Raw genomic sequence first — 26,007 nt, 5'->3', positions numbered from 1 at the left:
TTTTGGGGGCAGATAAACTTGAAATCAAACAGACAAGTAAGCAAAGGAGTGCAGTAGGAACAACAAGTTGGTCATCTGAAAAGAAAGCATGTTAAGGTCTGTAATACATACACACAGACGCACTCCCACTTCTCCAAATCCCAGGAAGATGTGAGACCAATGTATTTTCCAATTTTTGTATGTTCTCTTTCAGGGATAAATTGCATTCCTTTTATTAAGCTGTACATGCAGTCTAAGCTTCCAAGGAAGTATCTCACTCCTGTGAACTTTAGTAACTTTGGGGGAAGGGAAGCAACTCCTGCTTTACTGCAACCATTCATTTTCCTCATTTTACCGTGAGCAGGACAGTAATGCTACTTGCACACAAGAGGAAATAGGCAATCATTCTTTTCTCCTTTTTGCTTACATAAGAGCTGAAAGAGTTTTGTGTCCTTTGGCACGTATAAAAATTGTATAGCTTCAAAGTATGTGACTTCAAACACAAGTGAAATAGCACTGAAAGAACAAACAAATAAACAAAGATGGGGGGGGGGGGAAGGTATCGGGGCATGAAATGGGGGTGAGTGGTACACGAACAGTTGTTGTGTCTCTTGCTAAGGGAAAAACATGGAAAGTTATTAAAGGACGCTGAGAGCACAACTCTCCTGTCAGCATCAGGCTCAGGGTTAACATTTACCCTTCGATCTCTCTAACAGCACTAAAAATGGAAGGAACAAATAGTCAGTGCAAACTCAGAAATGCCTTTGTCACATATTCTCTCATATATTCTTTGTTCTTGCTTGCTACCTTCTGCTACCCAGCTGCTGCAAGAGTAATGGGAACTGTGGGTAAAAGAGAAGTCAGAAAAGAAAACAAAGGGAGGTGAAGAGTTTGGTGAAAGAGAAGCAGGTTCTGGATGTGATCCGAATAATTGTACCTTGCAAATGAGAAGACAGGTGAGAAAGAAACCACTGGAGTGTAATACCAAAAATACAGTGATTATAATCAACATCAACGTAAAACGAAAGCAACCAATATGAACAACTAATAGCAGAAGTCATGAATAACAAGATCTGTGGATGGGCCTTTGAACTGTGTTGTATGATAGTGAATACCATGACTCATGTAGACAAATTCAGAATATGGAAGAGACGCTTGTACCAACTGCTTCCTCCCCATGAGGAAAACCCCGTTCTTAGGATTCATTTTGTAAAGTAAGTGATGTGTTTGGCATGCTGTCGCAAGTGCTTGCTGCAAAACTGCATGAGAAAGTCTGAAAAAACATGCATGAGACTGGAAAATAGTGTTTCTGGATGAGGAGCAGAACTGCTAATAAGGTCCCACAGTGCACAGGCTTCAAGTGGCTCCAAAGACCAGAACCTGTCTGACAGCTTTGGTTTGGTTTAAGTCTGCAAGGGCAGGCGTGAAAGGAATTGTCAGCTGGGTGCTTTTGACCAGCTACGACGTATGTGCTTCCTGAAACTGTCTTGGCAAGGCAACCCCAATAATTACCACCACTTCTCCCCCCTCCTTTTTTTATTTTAAAAAAAAAAAACCAGATTGGTGGCATTATTCATTTGGTTGAGTAAATGCAGAAATCTCCACCAACCTTCTTATGTCTAATGGAGATCTGAAACTTGCCTTGCAGTGGTATTAGCTTTCGTAACAGCAACGCCTCTTTGTGTCAACATGTCTCATTAAGTAATGAAGACTTTCAACTATCTGATTTTACTTATAAAGTTAGTAGGATTCATGATTTCTTTTTTGTTCTTCAAAAAGGGAATTGTTCTACTATTCTAACAGGCAGTGAGTCATGCCTAATTAAGGAAAAAAATACATAACCATTTACAGTGGGATTCTTGTATTGCAAAGAGCTGTTTTGTCATGAAGGCTTTTGGGGATTGAATTCCTTATAAATTTTTAAAAGGGGAGGGGGAGCAAAGAAATAATCTGAAACCTTTGCAACAATTCCCTTAACCCCCATCTTGTACTTAGGGTCAGTCTGTTGCAGGCAAACGCGTCGACACAGCCCAGATTACGCTCAAGTGGGGGGAAAAAAACAGCAGTGTCTGACAAAGGAACCAACAGTCTAGAATGCAACACAGATGCAGAAAGCTCAGCCAAACCCCAAAACTACGATATGTTTTCTTAAACTCTGCAATTTTTATTTCTTCCCCCCTCCTCTGCCGCCTGTGAGGACCAGGGACATTCCTAGAACTCTGTCCTCGCTGGCTGCGTCAAGGCAGCTGCTGAGGATGCTGGGACACTGTTTGTAAACACACTAACCACGTGCATGCAACCACATGGAGAGTCTTTGTCCTGACCTGAACATCTACCCACTTGGTAAGCCAGGGTATTACTGCAATGGAGCCAAATCCTTTTCCAACACAACATGACTTGCAGCTCACGCCAGGGCATTAGAAGACAAAGCTTAAGACTATTTATGCATTATTAGAAAGGAGATTAAGCAGGGATGCTGTTTAAATTTTAGTCACTGAAATACAAGTTTAAGGACAGGGTAGTTCATATAAAGAATGCATAAGTCATTATCCTCTTTATACATCTGCAAAAATATTGAACTTAAACCTGGAAACTTCTCCTCCTCCATGCATATACCTGGTGAAACCAATATTCATATGCTGGGAACCCACAAGGAATATATTTGAGGTTAGAGGTAATGCTGTAGAACAAACGAAGATATTTCACGTTGTCTAAATTGCATCACAGTAATTAATCAGAAAGTGCCAAGGCTACTGCCTTGTACCTGTGGAAGACACTTTCAAGGGGTATGTGGTTATTTAGCTACTCCTGGTTATCTTAGCTACCTTAACTACTCACCTGCTCACTTCTTTGCCGATTCTTTGAAACTGTCTTAAAAGATATGCTGTACTTTGTTAGGATTAAAATGCTAAATTTTCCTTTCTGGCTGAACTCGAGCCTAGAACAAGCTTATTCCTTTGCACACTACAATAGAAATGCTGCTTTTATTTTATTTTTAATAAGAGGGGAAAAAAAACACACACCAAGAATTAGGTCAAACCAAAGTGTCAATACTGCAAGCCTTTATTCATTTGTAAGAATAATCCTACTGGGGTTTCTTGCCATATAAATGCTACAAGGCAACAACACTCCAAATAGGAATCCACACCTCCACAAACAACCTTGTTTTTGAAGGACAGCCTGAATTTTGTTCAGGTTACTAAGATGATTCAGCTTTCTGGAAGGTGTGTGACAGAGATAAACAAGCCTGCTTGAAAAGACAGGAATCTAAATTTTTTTATGGCTTTTAATTGTTAAAGTGTTTTTCAAAGCACAGCAACTTTCTTTAAATTGTCCCCAGGTTTAAAATCCTTCACTATAAAGTAGTAGAGCACTCTTTCTGATAATCTCGTAAGGCAGGGATTTTTTTTTTTCCTTTCATTTCAAGAACAGTGCAAGATACATGGGTGAAATTAGTTAGCTTATTTCCCAAACCTTGTTTTTCTCTGCCTTCCTTCTTTTACTCCCTGCTACGTAATGTGGGGCACATATCCAGAATTTTAATCCAAACAACCTTTTTTGGGTCAGTCATCATCTGTCCTTGGGATTAGTCCAGCTGATGCTGGAGGTTCAGAATTTTATTCATTAACCCCACCAACTCTATCTCCACCCACTCAGCAATTCCTTGGGAAAAATGGGTGATTTTTTTTGTTTGTTTGGTTGGTTTTTAAGAGACTTGCCTACCCTAAGGGAAGGCAGAAGTGATTTCTTTTCAATGGGTGACTGAGAAGATGATTACTCATGGTACTTTCCATTTGTAACGTTTTATTATCTAGGATATTGGGACCAGCTATGCAAACTGAACATGCAAGCAGTGATGATCTGAAAGTGTAACAACCGGAATTATGGAAACTTGTTACTAGTTACTTGTTCAGTGTTCAAAAGGATAATTTTCCTACAGAATATCATTAAATGAGTAAGAAGGTATTCACTGTCTTATGGAGTATGGGATCGGAACAATGCTACAAGTGTGATTGATTCATATAATTCCCTTTTTGGCTTTCAGCCATGGTGCAGTCATATGCTTTATCTCTGTTCAGACGACAGTTGTGTTTTTTTTTTTTAATAATGAATCATAGTACATCCCACTCCATTTCAGAACCAGCACATTGCCTTTCAAAATGATGTCACAACACTTACTGCTGTTGGCTGACTGCCTTAACAGCAATCAGAGAGCTGGACTAAATAAATACTGTATATTATTTGGCAAAATCATTTGTGGTTGTGTTCTCCAGCACAGTTTCCAAGATAACCACCAACTCTACTTGAAACTTGTCAACTTTGTTTTACCACTTTCAGGCTCCAATTGTGGAGCTGGCTTACAGATGCTGCTGCCACGCTTAGAGCTACTGTGTGGCAGTCAAGTGTGAGAGGTAGAAGGGTCACTCGCTGTGACAAGCCAAATTTGACAGCTCATCTGACATGCCACCTTGAAAAATGGACATTTTTTTTAAAAAAGGACCTTATTTGGTTCCCATATAAACACAGGACATATCTTCCACTCAGAAGGAAAAAGAGCAAGGGATCTGAAGTCCCTGCTTAGGCTCACTCCTGAGAAAATCACTTTACTGCCCATGCAAGTAACTTAGAAGCGAAGCACTCCCTGTAATCCCTAACAGGATTGGTAACACTAGTCCAACCCAAACTTCATGGTTTTCAACACCTGAGCAGCAGATTTGTTCCAAAACATGGTGAGGTGTTTGGTTTTGGTTTTTTCCTCTTTACAACTAGTAATTAAAGGAACACTATGGGAGACAGAGTCCTAGAAGCATCTGAAGTGCTCAGAGCAAGAAGGAATGCTCCCTTCCAACTCCAGCAGCTGAAATCCCCATTCCAGCAGCAACTACAGGGTCTCCCAATTCTGCAGAGAAACCAAAACATTTAACAGGCTCCTAATTCTGTTACCCAATGCAGCACTGGTACCATCAAGAGACCTTGGAAATCAGTCTGTCATAGTAACTCCTGAGCGGGCACACATTTCTTGTTCTTTAAACAATGCTGTCACGCCGAAGTCTAGGACCATGCGCACTGTATCAAAACAATACCAGTTTCCCTGGCTAAACACCAAATATCAGCACAACGCCAAAGTCCTCCCTAAAAGCCTTACTATGAACAGTGGTAGTTTGGCAAATCTGGGAGCCTCAGCGTCTCCCGTTCGACCTTTTCTTCTTTTGATGATTTGCTAATGATTAGTTCTAAAATGGACAATACAAAACCACTTTCTGGTGCTCCCTGGATGCATTCACAAAGTTTTTTTGATGTCGCTTCCCAAAATGAAACAAGTTATTTCCAATGAAAGATGACTTTTGAATTCTTCATTTCATATAAACAGCAGCTTAGTCCCATCACCTGAACACTGTTATTTTTCACATCTTTGCCCTCCTTTTCCTCCTCCCTGCACCCTGGTTGCTGGATTTAAATGGTTTTTTTACTTCATTGGCAGGGTTCATACTACGCTTTCCATGACACTGAGGAAGAGACACAAAATATTGCCTGACAGCAATTTATTTACATTGGTTCCAAATTGTTGTTTTTCTGCAGGATAAAATCAAAGATGCGTACATTCTTTCAAAGTGTTAACAGCAGCAGATCTGACAGACTAGGAGTTCTTGACTTCGATTTACCAATGTTTGAGACACAATAGACTATAGTAGAAAGAATGTCGTTTGGAGTAGGGAAAGATACATACAAAATTGTCTTAATGCAGATGTGGCAAAATAGTATCAGTGTTTGTATCCAGTTTTATTTGAGTCTTTTGAAAAACAGCAGCTATTTAGCAACTGAGAAGTGAAGTGTCAGAAGACAGCAGCAATCAATGTGCCATGTGTTTTGAGAGAGAAAGAGCTGAAAGAAGTAGTGTTTCTGTATGATAGTCTACTAAAAGCTGTTACCTGACCATTGTCAGTCACAGACCTTTAGCAATAGTAAATGGTAAAAATGATAATCTATAAAGAAACTGCATAGGCTTACCTTTACTTGGAGGGTTGCAAGAAATTAATTGTGAGGTGACCAGGAAAAGGAAAAAAAAAACATTAAGAAGGAAAGAAGTTTTGGGAAATGTAACAGTAGTTGAGGGGCAGGCAGCCCTACGTGCTCAAAGAAACCTGCTTATTTTCCATGGCTACTGGTAAAAGAAACCAGTAAGTTCATCACACACCACTTAAGGAAATTTGTCTAACTCCCAAAAGATAACAGAAGGAATGATTTATAGTCTACGGTCAGACTGCCACGCCAAGGGCATCTCTTAAAAGGACGCTGTATGCACCGTTGTGTTGGTTTTGCCACCTTTTATTCAGTCAGATCCCCCTCTAACTCGAGTTTATACACGACTCGTGACCATTAACAACTCCCTGTTGAGTATCTTCAGCAATCATGTCCCGTTTTGCACTTTACAGCCTCCAGAGAAAGTGCTGTGGTGGAATACACAAGTGAATATACACGTTACTACACTCACCCCCTGCTGCAGTAAGTCAACCTGCTATTAACATGCAAATAAAATGGCCTCATTAGCCGACAAACAACACCCACTAACCTGCTTTCACTAGGGACAGTATCTCCTCATCTCTGAAACTCCTAAACTTCACATTCAAAAAGAAAAAAAAAAAAAAAATTACGCCGGACTGATATTCAGAGGTGCCGAACACTGCTTAAAGCCTGCATCTTTGCATGCCGCTCATCATGGAAAACAAATCTCACGATGAGATAGATCTTTGGTTGCAACATTTCAATGAAAGCAGGCTAGACCACATCACTTCTCCCCTCACCTCGCCCTCTGAAAAGGAAAATTACTTAGCAGAAAAGGGTGTCTGCTGAATTTCCAAGGTTCAAACCGCGAGCCGAAAAGCGTCCCTTTAACTAAGGACACGACAGCGAGCGCAAGCGTCGAAGGGGGTGATTTAACGCCAATAACTGCCCCGATGCGAGCGGACGGCGCCGCGCTCCCGACTTACGAACGCGGTAAGGTGGCTGCTCGTGTCTGTCATCTGGCGGGGAACTAGCCCGGCCTCACCGAACGCGCTATTTCGGGGGAACGCGCACGGGAAAGTAATTCTGCTTTCCTTCCCGTAGCCACATTGTGCAAGTGGCCCCGACGGCAGCGTTTGGCAACGCGGACAAAACGCGCGTGTAGATTGCACAGAAAAAGGAAGGCCTCGCAGCGAGCCCCCCCGCCGCCCGCCCGCACTTCTCCCTCGCCCCCCAACGCCGGGTTTCGCTTCCCCCTCCGCTGCCCCCCGCCCCCCAAACTCCGCCAGCCCCCCCGCCCCGCGCCCCCCCCTTCCCCGGGGCTGCGCCCGCCTTTGTGCCCGCCCGGGGCCGGGGAGCGGCACAAAGCCGGGGCCCGCCGCCGCCCCGGACCCCGGCCGCGCTCGGCGGGGCTCGGCGCGGGAAGCCGGGAGCGGGAGGGCCGGTCCCCGCGGGGCGCGGCGGAGGGGAGCGGGGCAGCCCCCCGCGGCGGGGCAACCGCCGGCCGGCCGGGGGGGCTCCGAGGGGCGCGGGGCTCCTCCCGCCGCCGCCCCCGTCCCCCCGCCACCGCCGCGCAGACAAAGGCGCGGGGAGGGGCGGCCAGGCAAACTTGGGGGCCGGCCCCGCGGGGACGGGACGGCGGGGGCCCCGCGGCGCCCCCCGCCGCCTCTGTCAGTCAGCCATGTTGGGGGAGCCGCGGCGGCGCCCACCCCCCGCCGACACCCAGCGGCGCGGCGCGGCCCCGCGACACCCCCGGAGGGCTGGGGGGGAGGCGGCCGGCCTGGGGGACCCGCTCTGACCTCTGCCGCGTCCCTCAGCCTTGCCGACATCCAGCACGCACAGCCGGGCGCCGCGCTCCCCGCTCCTACAGGGCCGCCATCTTGCTTCCTTCTGCTCCTTGACGAAAGCGGCCGGGCCCCCGCATCAATATGCACGCGGCGCCCTGACGTCGGCGCCCGCCCCGCGCGCCGCGCCGCCCCGCGCGCGCAACACACCCCCCTCGGCACCCCCTGTCCGCGCCGCGCGGCGCCGGGCGCCCCCGTGCAGCCAGCGGGGACGGGCGTGGGGGCGCCCCCGCCACCGGCCCCGGCCCCGACCGCGGGGCTGCGGCCGCTTTTCGGCCTTTTGCGTGCTCCCCCCGCCCGCCCCGCCGCCCCCTCCCCGCCTTTGCCGCCCTCGCTCCCCGCTTCGCGCCCCGCCGGAGCCGGTGGGTGCGTGGGGCAGCGCGGGGTGCCGGTGCCGCCCGCCAGCGGCAGCCCCCGCCGCCCGGGGCACCGTTCTCCCGCACCACACGCTCCACCTCCCTCCGCGGAGCCGGCGGCGCTTTCCCACGGCCGCGGGAGCCCGTCTGCCATCCCCGCAGACGCGGGCGGCTGCGGGGGCCGCGACTTCGCCCTCGGGCTGCTCTCCGCCGGCCGCCGCTCGGGTGCTCGGTAACCGGCTGGCAGCGTGAGAGGAAAGCCAAAACCAAAGAAGAACCGCTGTCAACGTGTCCCCGGGCTTCCTCGCCACCGGGTCCCGCGGCTGCCCGCGGGAATGTCGCAGCGCGGGGCCAGCCGGGCCCCCGGCCGGGCGAGCACCCGCCCCACGTGGCTGCAAAGCCCGCGGCCCCGGTGCGGGACGCTCCGCCAGCGGGGCCGATGGCGCCGCTCCCGCACTCCGGATCTTCGCAGGGGAAAGGGCTCCGTGCCCGCCACAGCTGGAGCCCCGGGAGGGGGTCTGGCTGCCGGCCTCGCCCCGCCGACCCGAGAGGGGAGCTCGGTGCCTTCACCCCCGGCCGGCCAGCCCCCGCCAGCGGGTGACCGGCTGCCGCCGCCGTGCCCCCGTTCACTGCCTGCTCCCGCGCCGCTCGCCGCCCTCCTTCGCCGGAGGAGCTGGAGCCCTTCCAGCAGGGCAGCCGCGGGGAGCAGAAGCCAGAGTAAGCAACAGCTGCCTCCGTGAGAACCGGCTCTGGGGGCTCACACTGCCCCGGTGCCCCCCCCTCCACCCTGCTGTCCCCCTGCCCAGGCAGAGCAGCCTCCCGCTCTGTCCCGGCCTGCCGGGGAGGTGTTGCGGGGCAGGGGACGATCTGAGGAGGGCATTAGCTTCCCGGCAGGACCCTCTCCCGCCCGCGGACGTGTCCCCGACCCTGGGCTCGGCAGGCGGGTCTGCAGGTGCTGCACGGAGGGCGACCCCCCGGCGCTCCCTGCCCGCAGGAGGCCGGCTGGCGGGACAGCGTTCTAGCAAGATGCGAAATCCGGTGCTCTCGATGCAGATCGGACTGATTTCTAGGAAGTTCAGGTCATCGCTGAGTAATTTGTTTTTCACATCACAGGTTGTTCTCGGGCTTTTGCTTTTGCTTTGGTTTCTGTGAAATTTCATTGCAGAAGCAGGCTGCGCACAGAGAGTTGCCGTTACAGCTTGCTAAAATAGCACTGCGCCGGCGGCGGAGCATCACCTCTGTGCCCCTGCCGGGCGGCTCGCTGTCCCCAGAGCTCGGGAGGGAGCTGGCCTGGCTAGCCCTGTCCCGTTGGGAAGATACGTGGGGTTTCTAATTAAAAAAAAAAAAAAAAAAAGGGTCTTCATGTTTGCTGCCGTAGAACTTTCAGCACCGTCCCGTGCAGCCTAAACCTGTGCGAATAGGCTCTGGCTCTGCCTCTTCTTGGAAGAGCAAACGACGCCAAGAATGGCCAAAGTCTCTCTCAATCTTGCCAGTTTTGTTTGTGCTTTCACAGCGCTTCCAGCAGGCTTTAATCAGTGTTCCAAACTCTTTCAAGTCTGCAGATTTATTAAAGCCTGGTGTTGCTTTTTCCCCCTTGGTGTGGCACATCCAGCTGACATGACCAGGAACGAGCACGCCCGACCTCTCAGCGGGTGCAAAGTGCTGTCTCCTCCCCGGCCCGCTCTTACAGCACCTGCAGAAACACCTCCGGCCGCTGCACCGTCTTGTCCTGCCTCACCAGGGCACGGCACCGGCGAGGTTCGCCCGGGCCTCTCTGCGCTGGGTGAGGTGACCCTCCCTTGCATGGCCCGGGTCCCTCCCGTGGCCGTGAGCCCTTCGCAGTCACAAGCAGCAGGTGGCTGGTTTTGGCAGGACCTTGCCGCGCCGGCTCCTGCTTTCAGCAGGGTCACAGCCCTTCCTTTGCACAAGCAAGCAGCTGCAAACCTGGCTGAGTGCATGAAGGAAAGAAAGGAAAAAAAAATCACCAACCACAAAGCAGGAGTTTTACACTGAGCTGGGATTCTTTTCTTTTTTTTCTGACTGTACTTCTGTGCTGAAGATAAGAGACTGCTCATGCATATCTGACTTGCATGTAGGAATGGGAGAGAAACGTGCATTTTTTAAATGCTTCCTGTCATAGGTGTGGTTCGTGTCTCTATTATTTTCTTTCTCTCTCTTTTTTTTTTTTTTTTTTTTTTTAATTTTACTGCCCTACTGACAGCCTCTTGTAATCACCAGGCTCAATAAACTCAGGAGCAGTCCTGCTGAACCAGCGGTTCTGTCTTCCCTCCCGGAGCACAAGGCACATTTACCGGAGCCTCCCCTGCTCAGCTGGGTTGTGCTCAGCTATCCTGACCTACAAACCTCCTGACTGACCCGGTGCCATCACATAGCCTTGCTGCATTTTGACAGACCGCAGGATCTTGTGGCTTCCAAATCAGTGCAGCTTGCTCCACAAGGCACATTTCTTGGTATTCGTTAGCAGCCTAATGAGAGGGACATGGATCTAATTTCCTCCTTGGAGTAGTTCTGTTGGCTTCAATGTATTTACTGTTTAAAGAAAATTGGACTCATTTTGCTTTGCCTTATCTTTAGCTATCAAACAGGGAGAAAAAATGCCTGAACTTGACCATGATGAGAAGCGACTTAACCCCCCCACACACATGCTCTCACCCTTAAAGAGTTGGGGGGGAAAAGCCTTTTACGTTTCAAACATGCTGTTCCCAGCCTGGAGTTGCATGCATTGTTCAAAACAAGTATCTGCTGTAAAGAATGGATATGAAGCTTCCTTGGAAATGTGCTGAAATGCACTTAGCTCAAGCAGTATTCTGGAGCTGTTTCTAGGGCTATCCCAGCCACACCATTTTTCTTCTCGGTCAGTCTTTTCACCTATAAGCAATGAAAAGAAAAAAAGAAAAAAAGAAAAAAAAAAGACATCTCAACTGATTAAAGGCATGCAGTTGTGAATCCTACCAAAAACCCCACTCCAGACTACGTGTGTCCACTGCTACTCTTGTAAGGAACAGCTTTTGCTCCTTTTGAGATCTGCTGGGAACAGAATAATCTGCTTCGATCTCTTTGAGCAGAGTGTTAATAGCAATACAGCCCAGAGACCCGATTGTCACACGGTGCGGCTGCAGGACAGGTACTTGGGGAGTCGCTGCAGTTGTGGCCAGAGCAGTTTTTCTCATTTCCCCAACAGGCACTGCAGCGAGGCAAAGGTTTCATGGGCAAAATGTCAGGTAAAAAACATCCTGTCACTTGGCAATTACAGCATTTGTGTGTATAATGCGTAATTACACACAGATCAACGGTTTAAAAGGCCATGGGCCTTACCCCTCTGCTAGAAGGAAAGCTCACTCCCCACGAAGGATGTCGGGGCAGCCAGGGCACAAGCTGCAGCCAAAGTTTTCTTCTAACTCTAAAGCTACAATGAGCAAACCTGACTGACTTACTGACAGAATGTAATGTGCTTGCGTCCCTTCAGCCCCCACATGAAACATTCAGAAAGACGTACAGTACAAATAATTTTTCACCCTTACCCTGCATTGAAGAATAGCGGGGATATATTGACTACCTGCTTCACGTAGCTTTCTGGGCCAAATTCGACTCCGACTTAAAATTTCTGTGCAAAAAGCAGTTCAGAGCCATAATTAAATTGTTTCTACTGAGCCTGCAATTCTTCATGTTGTTTTATTCATGTTTTCTTCCCCCCATGATGGAGCGTGAACAGCTACGTGAGGTGAGGGGAAACAAATTTGCTAGACAGCCTGTTTCACCTCCTTGAGCAAACCCCAGGAGTCCAGAATGCAGTTGCAGCAAGATAGGTCTACAGAAAATCTCTCATGTCCATTCTCCACATAGACATTTGTCTCTGTCTTCCACCGAGGGACACTGATTTCTCAAGGGGCCTTGTCAGGATCACAGCAGCATCCACCAGAAGCCCTACAGGGACAAGGTGTGGGAAAGGCAACGGGACCGGTTCAGCAAGTCATCATTTTGCTTTGGTCTATGCTTTCAGCAGGGCTTTTTCAGGTCCTGAGACACCTGCTTGTCCATGTGCTCAAGAGCCCAGCCTCAAAGCTGAGGGATCGGACTGATGGGCAGCAGGGGGGTGGCTCTGCCAGACTCCAACAATTTATTTTTTCCCTGAATTCATCAAAAGTCACTATTTGTCATTTCTTGGCATTGCTTGCCTGGGCAGGAGGGGGCTTTTCCAGGACTGTGCAGATGAGATGGTGCAGAGGAAACACGGGGGAAGCCCAGCCTGTTCATGGTAGCTCAGTTGCTGAGTTTTGGGAGCAAGGTGCCCGATGGCTGGGATGCCTGCTGGGGCAACATCAAAGCTGCGATGCGTTATCCACCCAGTGCCACCATTCTGCTGGTGGCAGGTGCCTGTTGGCGATGGAGGAGAGCTGCAGGTGGTTCAACTTTTCAGCCCTTGGCTTTTTGCTCATGGTTACAGACGTCTTTATGCTGCTCGTAGTGTTTATGGCTCTGAAGGTGACTGTAGCCTTGTGATTGCTCAGGCATTTGTGGCTGGAAAACCTGAATCTGGGCACCTCAGGTGCCCTCTGGGCATTGCCTGTCCCCAGGACCGTGGCTGGGGTGCACGTGGGGGTAAGGGAGGCATAAGGAGAGGTGAAGCGGGAGGACCTTCCATGGGTCTGAAGGTACAGCTTGTCCTTTCAGGGCCCCAGGCTTACTTTTCTATAGCTGTGGGAGTAAAATCTTGAATCCTTGAATGCAAGGGAAGTGGAGACTCCCCTCACAGGCCTGTAGGGTAAGGTGCTGGCTGAAGGATGGAGACCTGGTCTGTGGTTTCCCCTGGGGAGTGGCATTCTGTTGACTTTCAGTAATAACCTTCCAGAAAAAGGCCAAAAGCTGACCTGCAAAGAAGGGGCTCTCAGCAGCGTGTATAGATCCTGGACACAATCAAATTGGTGACATCTGGGACCAAAGTCAACTCTCCCCGCTCTGCTCATCCCACTCTGCAGCTTGCTGGCATCCCTCAGTGTCTCTACTCTTGGACTACAGGACTGCGGGGAGGGCAGAAAAGCTGAGAAAGCAAATGAACCAATTCAGTACCACAGACCACCACGTGCAGGGAGACAAAAGCAGAATGTGTCGGAGCTCTTCCCCAGAATACCTGCTTCCAGGAGCAGAGGGGATGACCAGTTTTGCTCCATCAGTCTCACTTGCTGTGGCTGAATGCTGTCCCACAGGCAAATGCCTGCAGGAGCAAAGCACGGTGAGCTGTGCTGTGTTTCTGTCAAGCGCATTACACAGCTGTCAGGAGTCTTGAAACCGCACCGTCACAGTCAATCCAGCTGTGGGGAGGAAAGCCGTGCTGGTGTGGAGCTGTGCTGTTAGCCCTCTACGGTATCATTACAGCAGTGACGTGAGACCGGGAGTGCTCCTGCGTGGTGCCACCAGCCCACCAGTGTCAAGCTCTGTATGTAACAGCATGCATCTCTCACCGCCTTTCCAGGCTAGAGCAACATTCGGTAGCTGTATCCATAGATTCTCTGATTGTTGGAGGAATTAAAATCCTTTGATAAGCCTGAGCTGTGAGCATTTTACTGCTGCATGAATAGCTAAGGGCTCGGGTGGACTGAGCAGAAGAGGCAGCCTACAGCTGTCAAATCCCTTTACTGACTTTTTTCCCTGCCTTCTCTACTGATGTTTGGTTTTCTCATCATCTTCAAATCCTTCCACAGCCGTGGTCAGCATCCTGGCATGCATCCTCATGTACTGCCCATGGGGTCTGCTGCACTGCCCAGCATCACTGCTGGCTGGCAGCCCTCGCCCTGCGGCTCTGCAGCAGCATTACTGGAGCAGGCGGGTGGACAAGACCGTGGAGTTTCCCATGTTCTCTCTCTGGTCTCTGCCGGTGGTCGTGATGGAGAAGGATCCCTTGCACATGAGCTCTCAGTAGCTGTGTGAGCAGAGCCTGTGTGAAGTGGGGACTGGTGCAGGAGGTGTCAGTGCTTCTGTTCCTGGACACCAGCAGCATTGGCTCCAGCCAACACAATGTTGCTCCCGGGCCCTGCCTTCTCCTCAGCTTTACTGAAAAGTGTCCCCATTTGAACAGTGGTTCATTTTCAGAGGCCACTCTGTCTCTGTCCCTGAACATGACTTTTGGTCAACTATGAATTGAAGGGGACAGACGGAGGGCTAAGTTCCTACGGGTGCTGGTCCCTGAGAGGTGCTTGGCATCTTCTCTCATTTTAGCCTGACTCCAGCTTCCTAGGAAAATCAGGTTAGGAGATGGAGGCATGGCTGAGCTCTTACCTCCCGCAACTGCATTTTTAAATTGGATGTCCGAAGACAGGCTCCCTGTGTCTGTAGTTAGGCACTGAGGAAATGTGGCTTTGTTACAGGGGAGCTTGATGTCCGCTGGTGTCACTAGTAACAGTCTCAGGGAATCAGTACTCGTTCGTTTTAGGTAGATATTTTCCTGTATATAGATTAAACATACAACTTTAGAAATCAGGAATTTAGTGATTTTCTACAGTTCATCTCACAAGCAGGAGGAAAAGGGTCTTGCATTGACTTGGAGAAGCCAAGGAGATGTGCCACTTTTTGCAGTGCAGCCTGTTATTTCCTGGCAGATATGAAAGCTGGCTCCTAAGAAAGTCTTGTGAAGGGAAAAGCACAGAGGAAAAACCAGCAGGAGCTGATGAAACAGCTAAACCAGGTGACACACAGAAACCTGGGCTGCGATACAGCGAATGCTGGCCTTTGGGAAGAGCCTTAGCTGTGTGCCTGGGCAGGAGCTGGGAAAGGCAGTGGTTGCATGGTCATGCAACTCATAAAAAGCGTTACCTTTTCATCTTTAATCACTGTTTGCCTTTTTAATGGGCTCGGTGGGACTCTGCTTGTTTGTTTCCCTTCTCCCAGCACATCCAGAAGAGAAGGCCAAACCTAATCACGGGGTTGCCATCGCCCCTGTGATTCAGAAATTCTTAGCAGAAGTGACTGTCATGTTTCTTCATACCCTTAGCGCAGGCACAATTATATTGAGTTAAATTCTTCTTAAATCAAATTTGCCCTATAAATAAAAGCTATATGCAAAGCTAACCGCTTTGCAGCATGAATTTAAGCAGCTAAATGGTGTTCAAAAGCAACGTAAATGCATGCGTACCCATGACCTTGTTAGCACAGATTTTCTAATCTAGAAGCAATATATAAAGAAGATAAATGTTATAGCTGTCTTTGTCTCTTTTGATTTCCTTCTCCAGCAGAGCAGTTCATCCGTGGTCCTAGCTGAGCTGTCAGCTTGCTTTGATTTTTTCTTGCATGCCTGCTACTGTTTAGGCAGGGAGTCAGCACCGTAGCTCCTAGGGGGAGATGTGTTCAGACACAACCTGGCAATAGCCTGGGGTTTTGCTACTTGGGGAAGGAGCTGTGTTTGGTCCTTTTTATTTGGGTGAGTGTGGGGGTGTTATATGCAGTCTCCCTTCCTCCCTTCTTCAAAAAGCTGTAGAAAAGCTCCACTGAAAGATGCAGACATACATCAGACACACAGTCACCACATTGTATATATTAAAAGGTACAGTTTTGTCTGAGGATTTGAAGAACAAGAGGAATAGGCTGGCAGGGCTCTGCAGCTACGAGGCACCAGCAGAAGTCCTTGCCACCCTGAGCAACTTAAAGAAACCCCAAAATTCTCTATTCTTTTGGGGTGTTCAGACAGTGGAGAAAATCCAGCTGCTTTTCCTGGCTCATTGGTGCAACTTTCACTCTTGCCAGCCTTTCTCCGTGGGCAAAACGTACCATTCCGTGCCCCTTTTTGGTGGGTGGCAGGCAGTGCAGCAGCAGGCGGAACTTGCTTTGGGTTACTGGGATTGGTGGGTGCCTTGGAGCGGAGCTGGGAGCTGGTGGCCAAAGTGTGGCCAGGGGTCAGCCTCAAACTGGTGTCGTGCACCTTTCTGCACAGCTGGTGTCTCCAATGTAATATGCTGCTGGCTGTCAGAATGAAACATAGCCATGGCGCATCTCGGCAGTGACAACCTGCCCTGGCTTTTCTTTCCCTTAATGGGGTGTTGAGAGACATGGAACAAATTATTTTATGAAGCTGGTAGAAAGTAAAAAAAAAATTTTAAAATGTAGTTGTTGGGATGATCTCTGCCTTGCTAATTCCATCTCTGAAAAATCAGAAATTGTATTAAAAAGTGATTGCTGTGAGAGGAGATTGTCTGTGGCTGTGGACTCTGATTGCCACATAGTCTGCAATGTATTTGTTTTATTTCCATCCAGGAAAAAGCTGTGGATGAGCTTCCTGCCTGGTGACAGCATCGTCAGTTTTTTGCGGTGCCAAGGAAGTGGGAGTGCCACCGATCAGAGATCCCTAAACTGAAGCAGCTTAAGAGGCACGAGTTTTAGGGGATAGTTACTTGACATTTCCAGAAAATTCAGCTGCTGGATGCTTTTAGGGCATCTCAAATTAGGGACCTGCTTTCTGAGATTTTTACTTCCAGTCCCACTTTGCCTTGCTTTTCCGTTGGTAAATAAGACCACTAATACCCTTATCAGCAGAGGGATTTAGCAAAGATAAACAGATTTGCTTTTAATTCCTTCAGAAATCATGCCAGAAGTACAGAAAATAAACAGGAAGTGTTTGGACACTCATCACAGAAGCAAACCAGGACTGCAGAGACTCTGGGGGACAGATCACAGTCCGGAAAGATGGATAGGGAAGGGCACAGCTGATTTAGTAAAACTAAGCAGAAAAAACAGGGGTTAAATTTTACAGCAAATACCAAGAAAGGCTGTTCTTCACCTGATGTTCACCAGGAAGCAAGAGGAAGATTTACTGAATGAGTTTGGAGACAAAGAGGGAGAAAGGGAGAGTGTCAAGAGGTGGCTTGTTCCAGCCCACTTGGTCGGAAGGGAGATGTTTGGGAAGGTACCCGCATGAGCAGCTGCTAAGCAGTGACCCGCTGGCCATGCAAGACTTCAGCTACCCCTGCCCGCGGTGGGACAGTCCCTGAGAGGGGCACAGGCTTGGCATGCCCGGGGACACCAGGGACACGTGGCAGAAAAAGCTCCAAAGGCACCAGTGCTGTCCCAGGGCAGATGGTGCCCAGCCATGTGTTTGCCGTGGGAGGTATCCCCTGCTGTTCAGCAGTATGTTAGGTGAGGGAGTTCAGAGATGGTCTGCAGGAATGACAGCTTATACAGTGAGGCTCTCCCCCAAGCAGAAGGGTTTGGGGCTGCTGAATTGGGATTTTGGCAGCTGTGAGGATGCGGGAAGTTGTCTGCTCCATGTTAAATTCTTTTAAAATGCTGAGCCTTGACTGCCCTTCACATCCACTGGAAATAAAGCAAGAAAAACCTGGGGTAATTGGCAGCAAGGCACATCTATTGTCAAGACAATAATTTCTGACTGGAAAGATAGTTCTGTGCTGAAACAAGTTGCCTAGAGAAGATATTGCCCCAGAGGCTCAGCAGGGCAGAGCCGAGCCTGTCAGGATACATCCACCCACACAGGACAAGGGTGGACCAGGAAACCACCTGCAGTCCTTCTCAGACCCACGTTTCCATCACGTCCAGAAAATTACGGACTTTTTAAAGAGTGTTGGGAAGAACAACAGCATCCCAGTTGGAGACCATACAGTAAATGAAATCTGAGTGCTGAGAGTAAGATAAATAGTGGAGGTGTGCCATTTGCTGGGCACTCATAGAGTTACAGGCCACATCATCACAGGTGAAGGAGGGGCACAATTTACACAATTTCAGCTGTAATCACTTTTTTTCCAGGATGCTGGGAGGGGGACTAAACTTGCAATATTGAAATATGTATTGGAAAAATATGGCTAGTTGTAAACTGAGGAGTGACTTGAATGGAAGATATTCTTTGACTTATGAAGATGGCAGTCTAACAAAGCCAAGCTTCAGAAGTATTTTAAATCACTTAAGTACAATAAAAATATGTAAATGTTAAGTCAACTGAAGGAAATAGAATTCTGATGGGAAATACATGATGGGGAGCAGAGACATTCAAAGTAATTACTGTAAGGCTATATCTGTTTAGGGACAGGGGACACATCAAAATGATGCTGACACGTTGGAAAAGGTTTGGAGAGGACCTGCCACCTTGCCATCAGTCCCTGACCTTTTTTCTGAGGTCAGAAAAACTTGTGTCCCTCTGAGAGATGTAAAGAAATTCACCCTATTTATTTTAAGAGATGCAAGGTTAAGATCACAGTTCTCAAATGTCTACAAAGGGAAACATTCTTGGTAGCTGCAAGTCTGCAAGTCCTTTAATCGGGTAAACAAAGGCAAACCAAAATGCAATGGACAGGGGCTAAAGCTGGAGAAATTCAGTCCAAAAGGTTCTCATTTTCAAAAGCAAGTGGCATTATTTTCCTAAATTGTGGAACACTTTAGCAGGGGAAGTGGCAGAGCCTCTCCATCAATGGCTTGTCTAGAAGATGCGCTGTGGTGCTTTAGCCAGTCACCTGGAGGCTGTGCTGTGTGAGAAGTCAGGCCAGACAGTTGTGTGGTCCAATCTAGTCCACAGATCATGATTTTCTGTTGCTATGATTAAAGTGCAATGCGTGTGGTTAACCTGAAGATACCTGCCCTGTCGCTGGAGGTCTGTGCAGTGAGCAGATGCCTGGTGTTCAAGAGTGAAGAGTTAAAGTGCAAGGTCCACCCCCCCACCCCCCCAAAAAAAAAGGTATTTACTGCACAGTGCTTCCCAGGCTTTTGAAGCCAAGGATTGCCAAAGGATTCAAGGGAAGTGGCTGTTAGCTCACTAGCAAGCCTGTGAAACTCTCATTCATGAATTACTTGGTAAAAGAAACTTTGTGGGCTATTGCCACTGGGCTCTATGGTTTTGAGCGTTTCAGCTGGCTGTCCCTCCCTGCCAGAGCTCTTAATTTTCAAGCAACAAAAAAAGTGGTGCTCCATCTGAGGGAGGTCAAGAGAGCAACAAGTTTATGAAAACAGCAGGACTCAAATTAATAAATGTAGGTGGGATGGAGATGGTGAGGTGCATTTGTCTTTCACATCTAGTCACCCATGTTAATCCGTTCTAATTGCATTAGAGGGAATGAAAGGGCAACAGAGCTGATGTTTGCTGATGCCAGTGCTTGGAGCAGCTCTGGGCATCTGCCGGGAGATTTCACTGGGACAGCTGCACTGCAGGCAGATGCCTTCACCTCTCTCAAGCGAAGGTAAGCACACAAAACTTATGTGTCTATATTAGATTAGTGACAGGATATGTACATATACATATGTATCCATAAATGCTCTCAGGAAAGACATCTTAGCTTAAAAGTTTGCAGTTGATGAAAACATAGTACCCCTTCACTCCAAACTTAGATGAGACCCACACTTTCCATATTGAAAAAGAAGCTTTTAATTTCTCTTTTGCTCCTCCTGCACTTCAAATGCAATGTTTTCCCAGCAGATAACATTCATCACGTCCCCCATAATGGGCTGGCTCTTTCATACTGATCATCTCCGACAAAGTTCTTGAGTAACAAATTTGGTCTTGTCAGTAGAGGCCTCAGTACAGCTCAGAGTCTGTGAATCTCACTGAGGACAAGCTTTGCCGAAGTAAGGAGGGCAGGATCTGGTCTTTGAGCTAAACATCATCCAGAACTGGTGTTTTTTGCATTTCAATTTATTTAAACTTGGCTTTTTTCCTCCCAGGTCCATGGTTTTGCTACATGCAAATCAGCAGCAATGGGGAGGTAAAAATCCCTGTCGGAAACCCCCTCATTCCATCGTTGTACCTGATTGTGCATCGCCTGGTGTCTGGAGGGGACAGCAAACCCCTTTTGGCTCGTGCACATCTTGGGGTGGTATCTGTGAGTGGGGAGGAGTGGAAAAGAGCAACACGGGAGTGCAGAGACCTGGTGTGCATATCCCTTTGATCCAACAGCCACAAGGAGTTGGCATTTTTTAAGATTCCCTCCCATCTTGCTTTCCTGGCTTGTTTTCAATTCTTAGGAATGGTGGTGGAGAAGGCAGTGAGCACGGAGTGGTGGGCAGCAAGGGCGATGCCATGCTCAGGGATGGAGCCCCAGCTCCCAGCTGGGACCCTTCAGGTGACAGCACTGGTTCAAGGTATAAGATGGTGCCGGGCAGAAAGTCAAATGGCAAACACTTGCCTGCCAGAGTGGGGGGGATACCACCGTAGGAAACTGCACAGGCACAGCTTGCTTCTGGCTAGCATTTGCAGACAAATTGAAGGGAAGCACCAGCAGCCTCCTCACCCCTGGGGGCCTGGCAGAAGCATTTTCCTGCTCCAGGGGGTTTACCTGTCCTCTCCATGGATGGTCTGGTGCCCCGCAGGCTGGTCTTCTGTGTGCTCCTGGTGGGATGGCCCATGGCAGAGGGCACCATGGAGAGAACCTGGCGGCTGCCTGGGACATGATTTATCTGCTCTGGGAGGGTTTTGCATGGGCATGTCGAACAGAGTGCTTTTTCCTCCCAGCCGTGATGGGTTGCAGCAGACGAATGTGCAAGTGCACCACTGAGTATTAAAAAACCACAAAACCCCCATGATCTGATCAGCAAAGACCTGTGAGATCGGTTTAAAAAATATTATTTTTTTCTTTTGTGGTAACTTTTACATTCTTTGTGTTGAACCATCTGGGGTTTGAGTGGGTAGCAACTGCTTGAAGTTTCTCCAAAACCAGCACCTTGAGCTGCAGCTTTCTGGGTCTCCCTTCAAAGAAGAAGATGCTGGGAAGAAACCAGGCAACTCCAAAGCCTTGGCTCTTGGGCTGAGTGTGGGTCACAGGTGGGTCAGGGTTGGTCCCAGGTCCTGGTCCAGGCACACTGATGTGGGTACAAAGGGTGAGGTTTAATGAAACGTGCCAGGTGAAGGACTTGTCCTGGCCTTGTCTTTCTCCAGTCCTCCCTCCCTCCCCATCCCCTGCTCCCTCTCCCAGTCACCTTCCCAGTCTGCCCTCTGGTCTCACAGGAAAGCAACATCCTTTTCTTTCCAGGGGGAGCTGGTTGGCAGCCCCACCACCATGGCTGTAGCAGAATCCATAGGCTGCAGCTGTGGAAAGCTTCTTTTTAAGCACAGCCCCCCAGCACAGTCGGGGAGGCAGGGCGCTGCCTCTGTCTCCTTTTTTCCATGCTCTAATCCCAGCCCTGGTTTAAGGGCTCCCAAATTTTGGCTGGCCCAAGTGTGCAGCTAGTGGGATGCTATCAGCACTACTGCAGTGAGGGCAGGAGAAGCAAACCAGGTGCCCTGGGCAGGATGCTGCAGGCTCCCAAGGGGGCAGAGCTGTCCCTCCTAATAGATGTATTGCTTGCTGTGTTGTTTTTTTAGGTTGTGGCATGTTTCTTAAAATACTTTTTCCCAAAACTTTTCCCCATTTAACTTTTGAGCTTTCCTTCTGCCAGTGGATTTTGAAAATATACTCACAGTATGCCAGGCTTCATCCCAAGGGAAGCGCTAAATGGGAATTAACAATTAACATCTATTTCCAAGCCCCCGAAAAAACCCTGTTGACACTCTTCCTGCTGTTAGGCGCCGAACAATAGGCGCTGAGCTGTCATGATTTACCTCGCGTACGCTAATTAGTCTCATACGTATGGCTGGGAGTGTACACACATGTGGTGGCCATCCCCACATGCCTGTTCTGTTTGGTGCTGTTTCTCCCGAGGTGAGGGTTTGGGAACTCTTTCCAAGGTGCCCTTGTGCTGGTAAAGGTTGAGCTGTAAGGACAGAGCATCCTTCAGGGTGCGTGTCCTGAGGAAGGATGGGCACCAACTGGTGCAGCTCAGCAAGCAGCAAAACTCACATCCCAAGCATGGAGAAATGCTTTTAATGTCAGTATACAGGCTCTTTAAAGTCAGAAGAGAAATCTCACAGTACGACAGTGTGGCCCAGACTACCTGGACTTTAACCCACCTAATTTAAGAGGGAAGCACAGCTCACCATTGCAAGAGAGGGAATTTGGAGAGGGATTTCCCCACAGAGAGAGGTAGCCCTGCAGAGCAGAAACCTCTTCTCTCCTTTTGGTGCTTTTTGCTGAATTTCAACGGCACTAAATCCTACTGAGTCCTGCAGGTGTGTTTTGTCCCCTGAGCTAATGCTGCTGGGTAGGAAATTGCCTATAAAACACCCATCCTTTGAGTGCACAATCTGGGGACTTGACTTTTTTTGTGGGTGGGGGTGTGTGTATTCATTTCCCCAACATATTTATTTAACACTAAGGTGCTGAAAATATATATTTATGAGAAAGCAGCCATCAGATAGTCAGTAAAATCCCTGATGGTCTCTCCCAGTTTTAAACAGAAAGTGTTGCTCTCTGCATATCGAAGCCAACACAAATCAGTGCAAATGATCGTTAAGTCATTAGCAAAGGCTGCAAATGCCAGTAGTCCTAATATTAAGCCTTCTGGTGCACTCCCTGGAATCGTCTGACTCAATTGCATCCTGTTACACTTGCAATCTGCTTTCTGCTATCGGCAGATAGGCTGGCAGCCGTTTAAATTCTCATTTAGAAAAATCTAAGAGCACTTGAGTTGGTGTTTTTTTTTCCCCCTGGCTTTTTTTCTTGCTCCAACAAAAATGTCACGGCTCCCAGAGGGCAGCTTGGGCAAGGGTTTATCTCCCGCAGGGCTGAGCACTGGCAGCACAATTTTGGGCTGGTGTAGCCCACAGCAAGGGAAGCCAGGAGGGAGGGTGAGCTTTGCTCTGTGTGTGGGACATCAGCCTGCTGCTCCTGCCTCCCTCCTCATCCTCATTCCTTATCCCTTATGAAGTTTGTTTTCCAAGGAGACATGGGAAGAGGTGATACCAGCATTCCTGCAGCTTGAGGAGGTGCAAGCTTTTTTGGAGTTTCCTGGCCCGAGGGGGCAGTATGAGGGACACTGGGGGAGTTTGCTTTCATGGAGCTAGGATTTGGGTCAGACATGGGGATAAACTTAATCTTTCTGAGGAAAGAGAGGTGAAGTGAAGGTCTAGCATGGACAGGGAGGTTGTTCCTCCTCAAACTCTTCCGTTCCTCCTCTCAACACAAAACAAGGGAGAGTGGGGAGAGCCCCCTCTTCCCGGCAGCCCCTCCTGCAGCCCTTCATGCAACCCTGGCCCTTGGTGGCTCAACCCAGTGCTGCGGCGAGTCGCTAGCTGAGCACATGGGGATCCTTTCTGAGCCTCCCACCCGGCTCCCTGTCCCCTCCAGCTTGCAAGGGCAGCCTGGATGAGATGCTGTTTGCTGGAGATGCCTCGTAGTGCCAGCCCCTGGGGCCACCGTTCAGCCGTATGAAAGATTTCCCTTTGCAAACCTCCCCAGCTGCCCAAGGTGTGAAGCCGCTGGTGCTGCTTGGTGCCTGCCATTTTGGCATCCACAGGCGTGAAATACTGCTGGGGATGCCAGCTACTGACACAGTCTGTGGTAAGCATTAAGCATTAATTCATTTACACCATTTAACTACAGGCAAGGCAGTTCAAAAAGTTTTAATATGCCCAGGGACATAAAATCCCCACCCCCCTGCCACCCCCGCCCCAATGCTTATGTGTAAGTCTGTCTCATTTGCACAGCTATGAAGATGTCAGGAGGTTTCCTGTAGGATTTGGCTGGGATGCTGGCCCTGAGGCCAGCTTTTGCATCCCTAGGTCTGCCTTGCAGGAGGGATCTGCAGATGTGGGCAACCTTCTTCCAGATGGCATCTGTCAGGGTACCGGTTTTGGGAAATGTTGTTCTAAGGGAATATTTTCTGATTTTTGGTCATGGCTCCATGACTTGGTGAACTATAACTACCTCCTCTGAAACTATCTTGTCAGTGTGGAAACCCTGGCATAACTATGTGTATACAAATTGTTAACCTAGTGTGAGGAAAATAATTTGCCCAGCAAAGTTTAGCTCCTTGGCGTTACTTTACACAAAATCCATATAAGCAAATAAAACCTGACAACCCCTCTTCTGTCTGTAATGAACCACAGTAATCCTATTGACTGCCTCCTGAGAGAGGGCTGCACACATTCCTAGACAAGGAGAGCCATTGGATGTGCCTAACTGCTGCTCCAGGACTTGAGGGGTGCTTTGGTGAGAACATTTCCTCCATGGAGGAGACCTTTTTTAGCAGAATCTGGGAACCTACAAGAAGCAGATACACCCCTGGGTGGCGGCGCATCCTTTGGCCAGCTTCCCACCAATGCATGAAAGCCATCCCCCCTCAATCCTTCAGCTCTGTGCACTGGGGCTAGACCTGCCCTGGGGGCTGATCCCCACATGCATGGTGGGATGGACAAGTGCTGGGCGGTTTGGGGGTGGTTTGCTTTAATCTCATCTGCCAAAAATGGTCTCAAGGGAAAGTGAGGGAATAAATGAACATGAGGCTTGCCTAATGTACTCACAGGCAGACAACCCTCTAAAAATCCTCAGGCAGATATAGGAAGCCTAGGAGAACTGAAGGGCATTTCAATAGATCCTCTGAGATGTTCCAGGAGCAAAGTCAGGACCACCAGCTGAACACCAGGCTGATGACTTCAAAATACAGCCTCAACATGATCTTCAGCCCACAGATCTCCTGCAGGGTAAGCTTCTTCATCCCTCTGCTACCTGGAAACATGAGAAGTAGCTTTGACCTTTCAGACTGTGAAAAATCAGTTGGGGTAGCAGGGGACAGGGAGGCCAGTTCCCCCTGGAAACAGTGGAGACACCCCATCTTCATGCGGGAGGGACTACATTGTTTTTGCCCAAAGCAGAAGCTGGCACAAGATGCGGGCACCCCCTGCCCCATGTGCTCTCGTACCAGCATGCCGAGCTGTCAGTGACATCGAGGAAGGAACGCCTGCTATTTTTAGGAAGACTGTTATTTGCAGCGTAGGGAGGGGAAACTGGAAAGGAAAAGGAAAAGCTGCAGAAGTTAGATGACTTTCCGCCAGGAAAGCAGCAAACAACACCACCTGGGAAAATGGCAGCAAACCTCCCTTTGCTGTCAGGGCTGTGGCATCCCAGTGCCAGCTGGAGAGGTGTTGGCCCCGGGGCTGTGGTCCCAAGGGGGCTCCCTTTCCTTGCTCCCCCTCCCCAGTTTTGCATCCCCTTGCTCAAGGACACCAGCAGTGACAGCAGCACCTGCTTCTCCTTCCTGCAGCAGCTCTTTTGGGAGGAGAAGTTGGTGATGGAGCCATCAGGAGGGAAGGGTTGCATGCTCAGGGCCTTTGTGATGGGGAACCTGAAGGTAGCTCAAGCAAAAACAGTGTATACATAGTTATATATAAAACTACGTGTGTGTGTATGAGATATATACAAAACTATGTGTGTGTGTATGTGCATGATTTTAGCTGGAACAATGAATCTGGGGGGTTGCCACCTGGAGCCCCCCTCAGCATTTCCCGTTCCCTGCTCCCTGGGCATCCACCGCCTGCCCGGGGAGGGACCGGACTGAATTGGCAGCTCCTGCACTTCTCTCCCTGCTCCCTTCCCATCACCTCGCGCTTTGGCTGGGAGAGGGGTGCTGGGGTGCCCCCCACACAGCTGGGCCTCTGGCTCTGCAGGCAGGTGCAGGGGCTTCACACCTGCAGCTGTTCCTAGAAACTGTTTGTTCCTTGCAGCATCTGTTTGGGGGGGGTGTGTGTGTTGGGTGTTGGGTGGGAAATGGCTCACACCACAGCAAGGGGCCTGCCTCCCAGAGGGAGGGGCTTTACCTCTCTGCCAGCTCCCTTCTGAGGAAGCAAGAGCCTTGGGAGCACCACAAAACACTGCCAGGGAAATTAATCCTTTGTGCAGAGACAGGGCAGGGGAGGGCAGCTTGGCCAAGCCCTCCCAGGAGGGTGCTGGGTGGGAAGCTGCTTACCTGCCCCCAGGGGAGACCCCTCTCCCTCCTCCAGCTGACAGGCT

General features: G+C 49.4%; 1 protein-coding gene across 1 annotated transcript in view; it reads right to left on the bottom strand.

The window, feature by feature from the left end:
• The window catches only part of TET2 (tet methylcytosine dioxygenase 2), a 74,254-nt gene extending 66,339 nt beyond the window's left edge, over positions 1-7,915 (bottom strand). The window contains exon 1 of the mRNA XM_056327816.1: positions 7,782-7,915. Coding sequence (XP_056183791.1) covers positions 7,782-7,811 — 30 coding nt within the window. The 5' untranslated portion in view covers positions 7,812-7,915. The remainder of the gene's footprint in view (positions 1-7,781) is intronic.
• Between the last annotated feature and the right edge of the window lie 18,092 nt (positions 7,916-26,007).

This window comes from Falco biarmicus, chromosome 1 (assembly GCF_023638135.1).
Source record: "Falco biarmicus isolate bFalBia1 chromosome 1, bFalBia1.pri, whole genome shotgun sequence".
NCBI lineage: Eukaryota > Metazoa > Chordata > Aves > Falconiformes > Falconidae > Falco > Falco biarmicus.
This window is presented reverse-complemented; position numbering and strand designations above follow the sequence as displayed.